A 16114-nucleotide genomic window follows, 5' to 3' on the forward strand; every position below is an offset into this window, starting at 1 on the left:
TTATAAATGTCTTTATCATCACTTTTGATCAACTTAAAGCGTCCTTGCTAAATAAAAGTATTATATTTCAGATAAATTCTGATCTTTGGATCTTTCTATTCATCAAAGAATCCTGAAAAAATGTACTCAACTTATTTAAATATTGATGATAATAATAATAAAAATGCTTCTAAAACAACAAATCGGCAAATCAGCCGTGGCATGAAGGTTAGGGAGTCAGGCTTGTAACTGAAAGGTTGCGGATTTGAGTCCCAGGTCCGGCAAGGATTGAAGGTGGGGGGAGTTTCTCCACTCTCAATACCACGACTGAAACCCCAACTGCTCCCTGGGTGCCACAGCAACAGCAATACTGCTCCAGGTGTGTGTGTGCGTATGTGTGTTTGTTCACTACTCACTACTGTGTGTGTGCACTTGGATGGGTTAAATGCAGAGCACAAATAAGAAAAAAAAAAATATTACAATAATTTCTGAGGAATCATGTGACACTGAAGACTGGAATAATTATGCTGTAATGAAAATGTAGCTTTGATCATAGGAATAAGTGACATTTTAAAAATATATTCAAATAGAAAGCAGTTATTTTAAGTAGTAAAAATATTTCACAATATTACTGCTTTTGCTGAATTTTGGATCAAATAAATGCAGGCTTGGTAAGCAGAAGAGAATTAAAAAAATGTTAATCTTTTGACTGGTAGTGTATATATATGTATATGTATATGTATATGTATGTGTATATATTAAAGTGTGCATGTAAAAATACAACTCTCAGGATGCCCCATCCATGTATGTACACAGGTATGTTCAGTTGCAATTGGTGGATTGCCAGATATCATATGTTTATAAAAGCACTAAATCTAAACCTAACATTCCAAGAGCTGTCAAACTCCCTCCCTCACTGTAAAACGAACCAATCTTGAGCCAACTTTAAGATAAAACCAACCTTGAAAGCGACATTTCTCTGAAGAACCTGTGCCCACAGGTTTCTGTAGCCTAAAACCTTTAAAAGCTCTCAGTTTGGTTCTTCGAGTGTACCCCACCTATCAATAAAAGTTCTGAGGCACTTAAAATATATATTGAAGGTTATTATATACGACGCATTTCCAAGTATTGTGAGGAACCACATTGTTGCGCCTTAAGCATCTTTTCGATTTTACAATACGCGCCTAAAACTACAACTCCCAGGGTGCACCATTCGCGTACGTACGCAGGCACGTTCCGTCGGAATTGGCGGGTTGCTGGAGCGTTCGCGTAGCGTTACCTTTTGTCTGACCATCCACAGAACCTCGCTAAAACAATAGCAAACTCTTTCTCCAGTCGACAGATTTCAAACGGTCGTCGACACTTAAAGCCGGTGTAGCTGCACTGAACCACCTAATTCGGTGTTATTTCGTCTTTAATTCAGTAATTCACAGGTAAGTGGCGCTGCTTGCAGACTGTAAAAACAACTATTGCATTGATTGTGTATCAGGGAATGTGATTTTTCATGTCTATGCATAAATATATATGTACAGTTAACATGCAGATGCGTTGCGTGCTTTAAGCAGCACACTGCTCTTGAAAAATATCCCAGTTATGTTTGTGAAATTGTTGATAGTTTTCTAATCGGATCCAGGTCAACATGGAGAAGTGGCGACCATGCTTCTGCAACATTAGCCAGCAGGCTAGTCGGTGTTTCGTATTTAACGGTCATTTTTACGTTTGTAAAGTTACAATTATCGTGCGTAGGAACGTTTTAATGAATGTATTTATCGGACAGCATAAATGTTGTTGATGTCATGGTACCTTTTGGACCCACAATTGTGCGCGCAAACGGGTCAGTCCAGCCCACCATCTCCACGCGACACAGAAACGCCTTCCTCGTGCACGTGAGGCGTTCAGTAAGAGACTCGGGCAAACGGGTTCATTTTAAAGAGATTTGCATGGGGTTTACAGGTGCATTGTCACTTTAAACTGTAATACTTCATTGGCTCGTATCTGCTGCTGCAGCGGGGGAAATAGGTCGAACGTTCTGGCAAAGCGTCTGCGCGTGCACGACGCCGGAAGAAGTTAAATCGAATACTTCACTGCGCGCGAGGTGTGATGATGGTCTTCACACAGTTTATCAGTAGAAATAAAACAGTCCTGCTCATAATTGGGTTTCTTTAAGCAGTGAAATTAACTAATGCGATTTAATTAAGATTTTTTAAAATGCCAAGACTCTTGGTTTGGAGCTTCATTTGTTAGGTTTTGTTCTGGTTTTTATGCCTTTTTTAGGTGGCACATCTCAATGCTGCAGCCTGGTAAATGTTTGCTAACAGCCCCATTATAGCACAACACTTGTGCTTATTGTTTTTCTGTTAAAGCATCTACTGAGCAAAACAAAAATTGAGAAATAAAAAAAAAAGAATAAAAATAAAACTTTTTTTTAAGTTTTATTGGTGTTTTTTAAAAGAAGTTGTAAAGAACTTAACTTAAAAGTGTCAAGGCAGGGATTTGTGTCCTTTTTAAATTTTGATTCAAACAACATCCTGTTGCATAACATCTTTTTTTTTTCTTTGTTTTCTTCTTTTATGTCTCTGCAAATAAACATCTTACTCATTACTGTAAAACAAAACAGACATGTAAAGCATATTAAATGCAAGTAAATTTTCTGCTTTATTGTTTTAAGTTACTTTAGTGAAAAATTAAATGTCAAAATATTGGAGAAATAATGTTCCACTGTCATTCAACGTAACATAATTATGTTAAAATGAAGCAATGTACTTATTCTAACCTGTGGGTATTAAAATTTATTTAAAAAGAAAAAAGAAGTAGCAATCATACAAAAAATGTATAGTTTAAGTGATTAAGAACTTCTTGTTGACAAATTGGTTAAACCTAGTGTTTTGAAGGATAGTGGGAAAGATTGGGAAATGTTTAAAATTACAATTAATTAGTATTTTGTGGTCTTCACTGTGATACTTAAATAGTGTCTTTTAAACTCATCTAATGATTGTTGTTCTAAATATGCCTGATGAGATTTTTAGTTTATAAATTATTGTTACACAGAATGACATTTTAGTAAATCAGGGTGAAAACTGCTAAATGAATAAGTAAAAACTTCAACAAGACGCGTTCTAATAAAAGGGGGGAAAAACTTACAGCGGTTAAAGCTTTTGTTTTGATGCTGGAAAACCCCTAAATTCCCCTCAATGGGAAAATGTCTTTAAACGTTGATGAAAATAACATCAGAATTCACCAAAAAATCTTCAAAATTATTGATTGGAATCGGTGAGAAAATGTATTTTAATATTCCTGAAAATAACATCACAATTCACTAAAAAGAAAACCTCTTAATCATCCTAAAAAATAGATTATGCAACTTTTTTTGTGTGCGTGTGACCTGAATGCATTTTTTATGAGATTCACCAAAAATACACAATGTCGTTAAAAAAAGTCCACTTCCAAAACAAAGATTCACATATAATGTGTCATCCAAGATGTTCATGTCTTTCTTTCTTCAGTCATAAAGAAATTGTTTTTTAAGGTAAACATTTCAGCATTTTTCTCCATATAATGGACTGATATGGTGCTCTGATTTTGAACTTCCAAAATGCAGTTTAAATGCGGCTTCAAACGATCCCAAATGTGTTTGTAAATGATCCCAGCTGAGAAAGAAGGGTCTTATCTAACGTAACAATTGGTTATTTTCATAAAAGTAATACAATTTATATACTTTTTAATGCCAAACGCTCGTCTTGTTTTACTCTGCCTGAACTGTTTTTTTTCCCGGTTCATGACGGTTAGGGTATGTCGAAAAACTCCCATCTCATGTTCCCCCTCAACTCCAAAATTGTCCTATATCACTGTTTTACCTTTTTTGTTAAGGGTGTTTGATCTTCTTTGCATGTTCACTTTGCAAAGTCTGGGTCGGTGCAGCGGTGTAGGTTGATTTTGAAATGATTTTTGAAGTTGAGGGAGAAAATACAATTGGAGTTTTTCGACATAATCTAACTGTCTTGAGCCAGAATACACAGAGTTCAAGGAGAGAACCAATAGATAACCAATCGTTTCGCTAGATAAGACCCTTCTTCTTCGGCTGGGATCATTTACAACTGCATTTGGGATCGTTTGAAGCTGCATTCAAACTATATTTTGGAAGTTCAAAATCAGGGCACCATATCAGTCCATTATATGGAGAAAAATGCTGAAATGTTTTCCTCAAAAAAAAACAATTTCTTCACGACTGAAGAAAGAAAGACATGAACATCTTGGATGACAAGGGGGTGAGTAAATTATATGTGAATCTTTGTTTTGGAAGTGGACTTCTCCTTTAATCTATTTTGCGCTGTACAGCAATTGAAAGGGAACCGTGCTGTATTTGTTAGAGCCGCTGAACTGTAATCCACAGTGCTGTGTAATTTTATTTCCTGCCTTGTGTTGTTCTTTTCCTGATATCACCTGACCCCCCCCCCCAATCCCCTCTAATCCACACTTTCACTCTGTTCAGCACTGTTGACGTTGACAAGGAACCGGAAGGTTCCGCAGAGCCTCCACCCCATCGACGAGCATGAGCGAACCTGCAGACACAGCTAGTGATGCTCCCAGCGTCACCGCAGGTGTCTCACAACTTTCTCCTTCACTGCTGTTTTTCTTTCAAATATGTATGGGGGAGGGTTATTCTAGACGTTCACATCACCTTAACGTTTCTGTCTTATGAACAAGCCTTGAAATAACTTCTATTGAATCACAGGTTGTTGTCAGTTTTCATGACCTCTGTTTCATCTGCCATGTGATCCATTATTTGTCAGTGACTAATAGAGGTGATTTATAAGGTCAAAGGTTTGGGTCTGGTCTGGTCTGGTTTTTGGGTTTACTCTTTTGTTTCTAGCATTTTTAAAATCAGGTTAATTATCAGCTGGATTCTAACTGGCAAGTTGTCTTGTAAACATTAGTTAAAGGCATAGCTCACCCAATTTCAAGGCCCAGAAAGGTTATCAGTAAAATAGTCCAGGTGACCTTTCCTCAAGAGGAAGAGAAGAAATAAAGAACAGGTCTATACCTTGTTCTTTTATTTTCTGTTTCACAACAGACGTCAAAAACCTTTCCTATAGAACAGGTCTATAATAAAAAAAACGAAATAGCCTTATGTTATTTATCTTATTTACACAACGGCATGTCATTTCTGTCTCTAACGTTACGTGGTCACGCGTCTACAAATTCTCCTCCGCTAAAACACGGGTGGGATCACCGAGTCACGGAGCAACAAGACGGTTTAAATCTGAATCCTCCATGTTCCACTTGGCTCTGTATGAATGAATGGCGGAGACGCGGCTTTGTTTACTACAGAAATGAAGCACTCGGTTATTTTCGGCCTCTGCGTCTCATTATATGATGACTTAAACGCATGAACTTAATTTCCAGAACTGCTGTGAGAGTCACTTCATGTAAATTTTACCGTTTCATTTGAGAAAATTAGCATCATACCGTAGTGTATACACACAAAAACTAACCGGTAACTTGTCAAAATAAAAGTACGGTTTACCGTGACAGAAATGTATTAGTCTTGTATTACTTTTGTACAGTATAATGTAGGTGTTTAAATATTCCTATTTCTGGCAAATTTAATTAAACAATTAAATGCAGAAATTATAATAACAGAAAAACTATGTTTGTTTGGCAACAAATAAAAAGGTTTAATTTTAATTTCATTAAAAATAGATAAATATTTAATGCCTGTATTTGATTATCAGAAAAATTAAAACACACAAGAATTTCTGAAAAAAAAAGAAAAGAAAAGAAAAAGATTGTAGGGCCCTATTGTTCAAAATGTTGAAATTGAGATTTTTCGACTTATTTTTTCACTGAAATAAATGTTTTTGTTATTACACAGAGAGTAATGTGCCAAAAAAGTACCGTACCTTACCGTTGGTAATCCCCCCCCAAAACAAACCTGGAATCCTAGGGGAAACACTGTTCTTTGTGCACAAAAGGTATTCTCATAGCTTCATAACGTTATGGTTGAACCACTGATGTCACATGGACTATTTTTACAACGTCTTTACTACCTTTCTGGGCTCTCGGATTTCATTAAAAATATCTTAATTTGTGTTCTGAAGATGAACGAAGGTCTTATGGGCTTGAAACGAGAAGAGGGTGAGTAAATAATGACAGAATTTTCATTTTTGGGTGAACTATCCCTTTAATGTACTGTGAACTAACTAACTGAACAAACATTAACAAAGGTTAATAAATGCAGTGAAAGCTTGCTTTTTGATAGTTCGTAGTTAATGCTAATGCTCACAAATGAGACATAATTGTAATTTTTGGTTTCCTGAACTGATGTGTAGGCTGTATTAGCATCTTTTGTGGTCTATTAGTGGTTAAGCATTTGTTCTCCACATTAGGTGTGGTATTTTCTACCATAAAATGGATGTTAATATTTAGGGAGTTGAATTGCCACATACCATTATAATGATAAAATTGTTGCTGAAATAGTTTAATGATGACAGATGATATTTGCATACATTTTTTACACGTATACACTACCAGTGAAGAGAAATGAGTTTAAAGAAATTAGCATTTTCGTTCAGAAAGAATGCATTAAGTTGATCAAACATGTTAAAGACGTTTGTAATGCTATGGAAAAATATATATATATATATATATATATATATATATATATATATATATATATATATATATATATATTATTATTTTTTTTTTTTTTTTTTTTTTTTTCAAACTTCTGAGAAAGAAGTATCACAGTTTCCACAACTATATTAAAGAGCACACACCCGTGTCATCCAAGATATCCATGTCTTTCATTCTTCAGTCGTAAAGAAGTTTTTTTGTTTTTTTTTTTTGAGGAAAACTTTTCAGGGATTTTCTCCATATAGTGGACTTTTATGGTGCCCCTGAATTTGAAATTCCAATGCAGTTTAAATGCAGCTTCAAAGCGCTCTAAATGATCGCAGCTGAGGAAGAAGGGTCTTATCTAGCAAAACAATTGGTTATTTTCTAAAAAAAATTCCATCTCATTTTCTCCTCCAACTTCAAAATCACTCTACATTGCACCAGAAGTACCAACCCAGTGTTTGCAAAGTGAATGTGCAAAGAAGATCAAACGCCCTGTACAAAAAGTAAAACGGCGATATAGGACGATTTTGAAGTTGGAGGACAAAATGAGATGGGAGTTTTTCAACATACCCTAACTCTCTTGAACTGGAATACACAGAGTTTATGCAGAGCTAGACAAGATGAGCATTTGAGGTTAAAAAGTATGTAAATTGTAATTGGATCTTGGATGACAATGGGGTGAGTAAATTATCTGTATTTTTGTTCTGGAAGGAAACTTATCCTTTAATCAATATTGATTGGTTGATGCCAGTATCTCCTTATTGATGGTCTGTTGATAAGTGTATTAAGTGTCAAGAGGTTGTGGTTCTTGTTCAGACTGGTATCTGATCCGCTTGGAATATGATGCTAACATTGTGATCTTGCTGAGTCTTAGGAGATGATTGTTTGAACATCTTAAGGTATATCTGTTACACGGTTATATGAATTGCTTGCATTTGTAGATTGGTTGATAGTTTGCCCATAAACAAAAATTCTGCCTTGTTTGCCTGCCCTCATGTCTTTCAAAACCTGACTTAGTTTTTTCTGTGGACCACAAAAGATCACATTAAGGGTGCAGTGTTGATTTGGACCCCATTGACTTAAATGGTATGTGCAACAGTTGGCAAACAGTTGAAACATTTCTTCGAAGTACCCTATTTTCTGCGACGTATGCAAGTCATGCAGGTTTGGAACAGCATGAGAGTGAATAAAGGCTGACAGAATTAGTTTGGGGTGAACTATTCCTTTAAAGAGAGTAAAACAAACATTCGGATGTCTGTTCTGAATGATTTTAGCTGGTAGTTTCTGACCTTGTTCTCACAAGCAAGAATTTATCACTAAGCGCTGTGGGTTTTACACAGCAGTCAAAATGTCTCTTGTTTTTTGACGCATTGCTCTATACTGCGAAACGATGTGTGAAGATTTGTCAGCAGACAGACTTTGTTTACCTTGGCATACCTTCCCCTGAATAATCACTCTTCCTCTTTGCGCACAACCCCCTGCTAGTGAATTGTCACTGTTTGTGTTTGTACTGCTCAGCCTCATAGTGTCTTGTTTTAACTTGCTTCATTTTCAACTGTTTGAATACTAAAAGTTGTTTTGTTTTGTTTTGTTTTGTTTCTATAAAAAAGGCTGACCCTTTTCCTCTTTCTCCACAGACAGCAAGCTGGCGGCCACCGCTGGGAAGAAGCAGAACAAGAAGAAGGTGGAGGAGGTGGTAGAAGAGGAGGAGGAAGAATATGTGGTGGAGAAGGTTCTGGACAGACGGGTGGTGAAGGGCAGAGTGGAGTACCTTCTCAAGTGGAAGGGCTTCTCAGAGTAAGTCACTAATAGCATGTGCGACTATGGAAAAAAATATTTAGGAGCACCAGTGCGACTGACCCGATCAGCATATTTGTGTTTGCGCTGAGAGGAGCTTCAAAGGTTTCTACAATGTTGAGTAATGTATCACAGACCTATCTCACGAATCCTTTCATAAACAAATTGTAGAGAGAGTGTAAATAAGAGATTCATTGTGCAGTGTTGATTGCACAATGTATTGAATTGATTCAAATCAATTGCAGATATTTATTTAATACAACAGTTAAATGAAAAAGTGACTTACATTGTCTGACTATAACCGATTGCCTGATTTTGCTCTATTTTGTCATCAAAAATAGTTTGAAACAAGTCACAACTGAGCCGCTGCACATCTCCATTCAAATACAGCGGTGTTTCGTTTGAATGAACATGCACTTTTAAACAACTCTAGTGAGTCAATAATTCAATTTCCCATTCATAAAGACAGTCACTTGCTTTATTCCTGAATGAATCAGCTGTTGGAACGAATCAAATGAATAAATGATTCAGTAATTAAATTCAGTGACTTGCCGCCACCTACTGGCAGTTTTACTAAGTGTATATGTTTGTGTGTGTTTTAAATTTGACATAAAATGACATACCTTTAAAAAAAGTTAGTAAAAATGCCATTACAAAGGTATAAACAAAATGCCCTTGTAAATCACTTTACGGAGTCAAATATCACCTCGTAATGGGAAGGCTAATTTGTTTTATCAGATTTTAAGTTAGGAGCACAAGTGCTCGTAAAAAGAAAAGTAAGTGTAGAGCCCTGCTGAATCAAACATTACAAACATGTTGGTTGTTTTATCGTTATATAAGGAACTCTGAAAGAATAAATGGTTTGTTCATAAATATATAGCCTGTGTTTGGTTTTAGTTGGTAGTCCAGCCCTTTGCTAATGAAAAGATTGTATTCAAATGATTGAGAATATATTCCGTTTTCTTTAGTGAAGACAACACATGGGAACCAGAGGACAACCTGGACTGTCCTGATCTCATTGCAGAGTACCTGCAAAAACAAAAACCAGTTGACAAGAAAGATACCACTGGAAAGAGGAAAGGAGAATCAGACACAGATGGTGGAGAAGACAGCCGGCCCAAAAAGAGGAAAGATGAGGTTAGATTTGATCATTCCCTTTGATGGATAAGATATTTGCTTGTTGTGTTGTTTTGTTTTTGTGTGTGAGAGAGAGAGAGAGAATTTTTTTTCTGTATCATGCTTAACACAAGGCTGTGCATATGCTTACTGAATTTATGCATTTGACAGATGGTTTTTAGGCGTTTATTCCATTTTGGCATTTTATATCCCATTGCATGTGTTGCAAAAATTGATGTCTTCCTCATTTATTTTCCAATACAAATTTCTAAACATCCCTAAAGGTGACCTATTTTTCCCCGTTTTACAACATGTAATATAAGTTCAGGTCGAAATACTCAACATCATTTATTATTATTATTATTATTATTATTATTTTATTTTTTATTTTTTGAAAATGCCTATTTTGAGTGGAAGCAGAAACGCGGTTTTCTTGCATGTCTCTTTAAATGCAAATGAGATGCTGTTCTCTGCCCCTTTTTCCAAAATAGGGCTGTGTATTTATAGTTCATATCTCAGATACTCTGCTAAAGAACATCTGTTTGACTTTGTTTGAAGTCATATGTTTTAAAGACATATTAGTTTAAGTTTCACATATACGGTTTTCTGAGCACATGCATGCAAAGCATGCACACAGAAAGCAGCTGTCACACTGCATGCGAGTACTAAACTAAGTTCTTTTTCATGTCTTATTGCGTACTTTGAACTGTTAAATGCATACAGGTTTATGTAAAAAAAAAAAAAAAAAAAAACATACAGGAATTACAAAAACAGTTGGTTATGTTTGTGAAGGTAAACAGTTGGGAAAGAAATCACATGCTTATATCAGATCTGTGTGGCAGCAACGTAATATACAGTAAATAAATCAATAAATTCTCTGCTCTCTTGTCTCCTCTGAGGCTGGGACTCTAGTGTTCTGTGCAGCCAAAGACAAAACAGTTAGCATGCTTTGAACTTTTGCCACGGTGTTAAAACTGGTACACCGTTGTTGCTTGTGAAAACAAAATAACTGTGCCAGATTAAGGGGCAGTAATATTATAAGATCCCTTTGCCACATCACCGAAGGAGCGCTTTTTTTTTTTTTTTTTTTTTTTTTCCCCACATGCTTGTAGAAAAAGTTTTGCCAAAACAAGTTACTGGGTTGTCTTTCATCAAGTTTTCTGGGTTGGTAGATGCACCGGGGACCCGATTATAGCACTTGTACACGGAAAAAGTCAGATTTTCATTATATGCCACCTTTAGTTCAAGATATATTTACTTGTAGTTTTGAAAATTTGAAAAATGTATTAAAACAGAGTTTATGCTAAAAGCAGGAACAAATTTGTCAGTGGGTCTGATTATTTATTTATTTATTTATTTATTTATTTATTTATTTTCTTTACAAAGTTATTTCCATATTGTAGTAGTTGGGAGCAAAGATATTCAGGGTTCCCACGGGTCCTTGAAATTCTTGAAAGTGTGAATCTGAAAAATTAAAAAAAAAAAAAAACTGATTTTCACGGCCCTGGAAAGTTTTGGAAAATAAACATACATAGATACAGGTCCTTGAATGTACTTGATGGGGTTTTTGTCAATCATCCCAGTTGAATGCAGGGTTTCCAAATCCGCTTTTTTTTTTTTTGGTTTTTTGTTTGTTTTTGTTTTTTTTTTTGCATGGAATTGGGCTGATTTTACTGTTGTGAAGGGTTATGTTTTTTTTTTTGTTTGTTTGTTTGTTTGTTTTCCTCCCGTGGGTTAAATGTTTGAAATATTGCATTAATTACATTTGACTAAAATGCTTTTATTGAAACATTTTGCATTCTACCCATGATAAAACCGTGCAAGATGTTAAGTTTCGCGATGGCCAGTAGTAGGAATCCTTTTAGTTGTGTTTATGATCAATCTGCACTAGGGATGTGTGCAACGACTAATTTGATGGTCGTTTAAACGAAAGTTTTGTATCCGACAAATCAACTAGTCTAAAAGCAAAATACTCCCAAAAGATGGTGGTAAAAAAACCTATGTATGTGCATGTATATAATAGCCTACATTTGAAATACTTATCTATAGATCACACTGTCAGATCCCTCATTAAATTCCACTTGCCGTACGCTTAATTGCCTTGCGTTATCATCGTTTAATTTTAGTTGTTAAAAAGGAAACAAAAGAAGAGCATACACTCAATGTCAGCCACTGCATAGCTTATTTAAATCAGCTGGGGAAATACAGAACAATCTGAAATCAATCAATAGCCTGACAGAATTATTCATCTTCATATAACGTTAGACAACATTAAAACACAAGTCAAAAACAATAGAAACGTTTATCAAGGAATAGCATTAAACAGCTTTTAAAAGCTTAAGTCATGTAGGCTATGTCGTTTAAAAACAAAATGCGTTTTTGTTCAATAAATTATCAACGTGGTCTGGTTAACTATGAAAAAAGGCGCTCCACAGCAACTGAAGTCGCAGGCACGCAAAGATAAACAAAAAGCACGCTGAAAGAGTCTTTAGTAAGTGCCTGGACATCCCACACCACCACCGAAGTGGGTCTTCGTTTAGAGGAATAGATGGCGCGGATGGGATCGCAGCGCAGCAGGTTGTACTGAATGCTGTGGTTGACTTTTGCTGGCTAGCCTCTAAGCTAATGCCTACGACGTGCCTGTTATACATTGCTCCAGTAGAGTAATTGTAAGCAAATTTGATATTACACCGTTTAAACACAACTTTTCCTATTCCTTCTAATTCAAAATAATCCCACACCTTAGTTTTGCATGGTCATGAGGTCTCTATAAGGGCATGCGAGGTCTGAGGTAAATATGTAGTTTTCGCCTACATACACTTTTAAAATAATGTTTTTGTTTTGTTTTTTTTAAACGTTTAATTTTAACTTAGTTAAAATGTTTTAAATATAACATTAAAATTATGGCAATTACAATGATAAAATCATGTTTGTTTGTTTGTTTTTTGTTTTTTTTTTCCCTGTCATGTAGTCGACTATTGTTTTCAGTGTCGACTAGAAGGAGCTGTACCGTTTAGTCGACTAGACCCGCACATCCCTAGTCTGCACAAGGGTGACTGTAAAATATACGTTTTAGGTATGGAAATGAAATATTCTATAGTTTTGATAAGGGATACGGTCATTGCGCTACTTTGGGGGGCTTTTTTGTTTAAAACAGAAATACAACAAATAGAATATCAGATCTCTGTCATATGGCCAAAATAAAGAACTAAAACATTGTATCAAGGTAACACAATGTAACCTTGGTCTCACTTGAAACGTGTCTCCACATTAAGTCCTTGAATTTGAGGGTATTGGACCTGGGAAGTTCTTGAAAGGTCCTTGAATTTGAAGTTAGCCAAGGTGTGGGAACCCTCTCATTAGCTTTAGCAAGACAATCTTTGTACTACCTTGTTGCTTTCCTGACCTAACAACCATTGAGGTGGAGATACTGTCTCTGTAAAAAATAAGATTTAAAACTGTGAATAAAGTCTCAAATACTTTGATGTGCTTATCAGATGAAATATGTTGGTGTTTTTTCAGGCTACTAAGAAGAAATTCTTTTACTGCATGTGAATGATAAAATACTTACATATTTCTTTTTATGTTTTGCAGCAAGACAAGCCGAGGGGCTTTGCACGGGGATTAGAACCAGAACGCATCATTGGAGCCACAGATTCCAGCGGCGAACTCATGTTTCTAATGAAATGGTATGTAAAGATTGTGTGTGTAATTTCTGCGCCATTAGCGTCACAAAATAGAATTGTGAGAATAATTAACACTTTCCATCTTTGCTCAAACAAACACATCAGATCTCAAACTCATGCCATTTAGAAGGCAGCATGGGTGTTTTATAGTGAAGACTTTCTAACATCTGGCAACCAGTTTAGTTTACATTCTCAGTCGAGGTTATGCAACTTGCAGGATGTTCTATTTGCCATGTTGAGCCAGCGGCCAGATGCCTCTGTTGTAACCCCCTTCTGTGTGTTGGACTAAAGTACGTTATTTTAGTGTTTGTTTACCCAAAAACGAAAATTCTGTCATTGATTACTCACCCTCCAAGCTAGTAAGACCTTTGTTGTTCTTCGGAACACATTTCAGCGGTTTCATTTTTGAATGATTTTTCATTTTTGAGTTCTGAACTGTTCCTTTAATCATTCTCCCCCTGCCTCTTCTCTACAGGAAAAATTCTGACGAGGCAGATCTCGTTCCAGCCAAGGAGGCCAATGTGAAGTGCCCGCAGGTGGTCATCTCATTCTATGAAGAGCGACTAACATGGCACTCTTACCCTTCTGAGGAAGAAGAGAAGAAGGATGATAAGAACTAGGCCTGTGAGGGAGAACAAGAAAGAGAGGTGGCAAGTCAGGAGCGCTGTTAGACTAGTTGGGGTGGGGGGGCATTTGGGACGTGGGGAAACAGACACCCAAAAAAAACTCTTTTACTCTCAATGCCATAAAACTTGGACTCAAGATATTTTCAGAGCAAGATATGCAGACGTGGAGTCATCATTAGCGGGCAAAAGTGAATGTTAGTCAATACCGACCACCGTAAGAAACACAGGATTACTGTATTTCCTCTTTGCTTCTCTTTCTGTTGGATTATGGGAAATGGGGTGTCTATATGCTGCAGTAGGTGCTCCGTAGTCATTCCCGGCTGATTAAAAGGTGGTCAGCGTCTGATGAGGTACATACTAAATACGTCAGATCCTCTTACCTTCTATATTTTTCTGATATTGAGATATAAAGGACATTTTAGTCTAAATCGGAACGCGTCACTGTGTAATACGCTGCCGTAAGTTAAAACACAGCAAGTACACAACTCTTAAAACTGAAAAGAAAAACATTTTGAGTGCATTAATTTGATATCGATGTGTACTCTGTTGTTCAAAACTCAGTTTTGACTGTGTAGTTACTGTGTTTTGTCTTTGTGAGGTGGTATGGCCTAATTTTTCAAGCCTTCTTTTTCTTTTCCATCTCATTTGTTGAGACTTCACGTAAGTCATTTGTTGTGTAAATGCATTTGTCAAAACTGTTGTCACCTTATTAGAGAGCAAATTGCTGAGAGTTGCAGTCTTGCTGTTTTAGCAGTATTTGTATTCACCATGTATACAGTATTTTCATCTTTTATCCGTTCACCATTTGAGGGTATATGTTGCGTATAGATACATATATTCACAAGGAGGGTTTTTGTTTGTTTGTTTGTTTTTTGATAATTATTTCTAGTCCGTTTAGTCAACTGCATTTCCCGTAATCTCATATAAACCTTTTTATTTTTAACTATTAGATGTCAGTGTGTTTTATCAGTTGCATTACTGTGTGAAGTGGAAATGTGCTCTTTAGATTCCAGCTTTTCAGACTGATCTTTCACGTTTTATAAGAAAACATCAATGTAAAGTTTGATGCTTTGCTGTTTTGCCCTCTTTTTCAGCAGTGCTCAAGGAGTAGAATGTACTACACAGCTTTGAGGCATCTTTTTATCATAAATGTATGTAAATGTGTAGTGAAGGTGAGAAATCTTGCTAACATTATCATGCTACAGATCAGGTCTTTTAGTACCACCTTTGCACCAGCATAAACGTGTTAGTACTGACAATATGTTAGAGTTTTAAAATGTTATCAATATCAAAAAGTTTTTAAACTGGGTAAAATAGTGCTTGGATCACTGGATAACTTTCGTAAAGTACGGTATTGATAGTGACATACACTTCTGCATACCGAAGGAGCCTGAAGTACTTTTAGTTGTACACAATCAGTAATGTGACTGTGTTATATTCCTTTCTGACTGTCTGTTTTTTTTTTTATTGTTGTTTTTTTTTTTGTAAGTGTACTGTTCAAAGCATGTTACTTTTTCATTTTCACATTTTCAAGGGGAAATGTTTATGTTCATTAAAATAAACCTTTTTTATTAATTGTTTTATGCTCTAAGGTTGTTTTATAAAAAAAAAAAACAAGGTTTAATTTTTAAAGTAAGGCCTTTGTTTTACAAAAAAAGAAACTGAGATTTCCGTACAATAAATATATTTTAATTGAAACGAACAATCCCAGCTTGTCACCAAGAACATAAATTCACTGCAAAATATTTAACACAAGATACATAAACGATTGAATATAAAAAAAAAGTTCCAATTATTTACAAGGATATGAAATCAAATACAGAACTGGTATTTAAACAAACATTTCATCAATGATTTACACTAACATAGTCTCTGATAAACCACGCATACTCAGACAGAACTCCACTTCATTCAAAACATAGTAGGTCAAAAATCATTCAACTTTACAGTTTTGTTGCTTAGTGAATATAAATCCTAATCAAAATAAAGCCTGCATAGTATGAAGGTGTTTCTTATAATGAGATGGCAAACTAACACTTATTATACCTGTAAAGCCCAAAGTATACTTTGTTTTTGCGCATAAGCTAGGAAACCAGTTGAACATGTAGCCTTTCAAAGTATACTCAAAGACTATAGATCAGAGGTGCCCAAACTCGTCCTAAAGGGCCGATGTCCTGCAAAGTTTAGCTCCGACTTGCCTCAAAACACCTGCCTGGACATATCTAGTATGCCAAGTAAGAGCTCGATTAGCTGGTTCAGGTGTGCGTAATTGGGGTTGGAGCTAAATTTTGC

At 35.8% G+C, this 16114-nt stretch overlaps 1 protein-coding gene across 1 annotated transcript; it reads left to right on the forward strand.

Moving 5' to 3' along the window:
* The first annotated feature begins 1211 nt into the window (after positions 1-1211).
* cbx1a (chromobox homolog 1a (HP1 beta homolog Drosophila)) lies at positions 1212-15405 on the forward strand. The gene is made up of 6 exons (XM_051106040.1): positions 1212-1412; positions 4469-4577; positions 8235-8394; positions 9363-9531; positions 13105-13199; positions 13672-15405. Exons 2-6 carry the CDS (start codon positions 4529-4531, stop codon positions 13814-13816), a joined length of 618 nt encoding a protein of 205 aa, XP_050961997.1. The 5' UTR covers positions 1212-1412; positions 4469-4528; the 3' UTR covers positions 13817-15405.
* Positions 15406-16114: the final 709 nt, after the last annotated feature.

Source organism: Labeo rohita, chromosome 3, assembly GCF_022985175.1.
Source record: "Labeo rohita strain BAU-BD-2019 chromosome 3, IGBB_LRoh.1.0, whole genome shotgun sequence".
Lineage (NCBI taxonomy): Eukaryota > Metazoa > Chordata > Actinopteri > Cypriniformes > Cyprinidae > Labeo > Labeo rohita.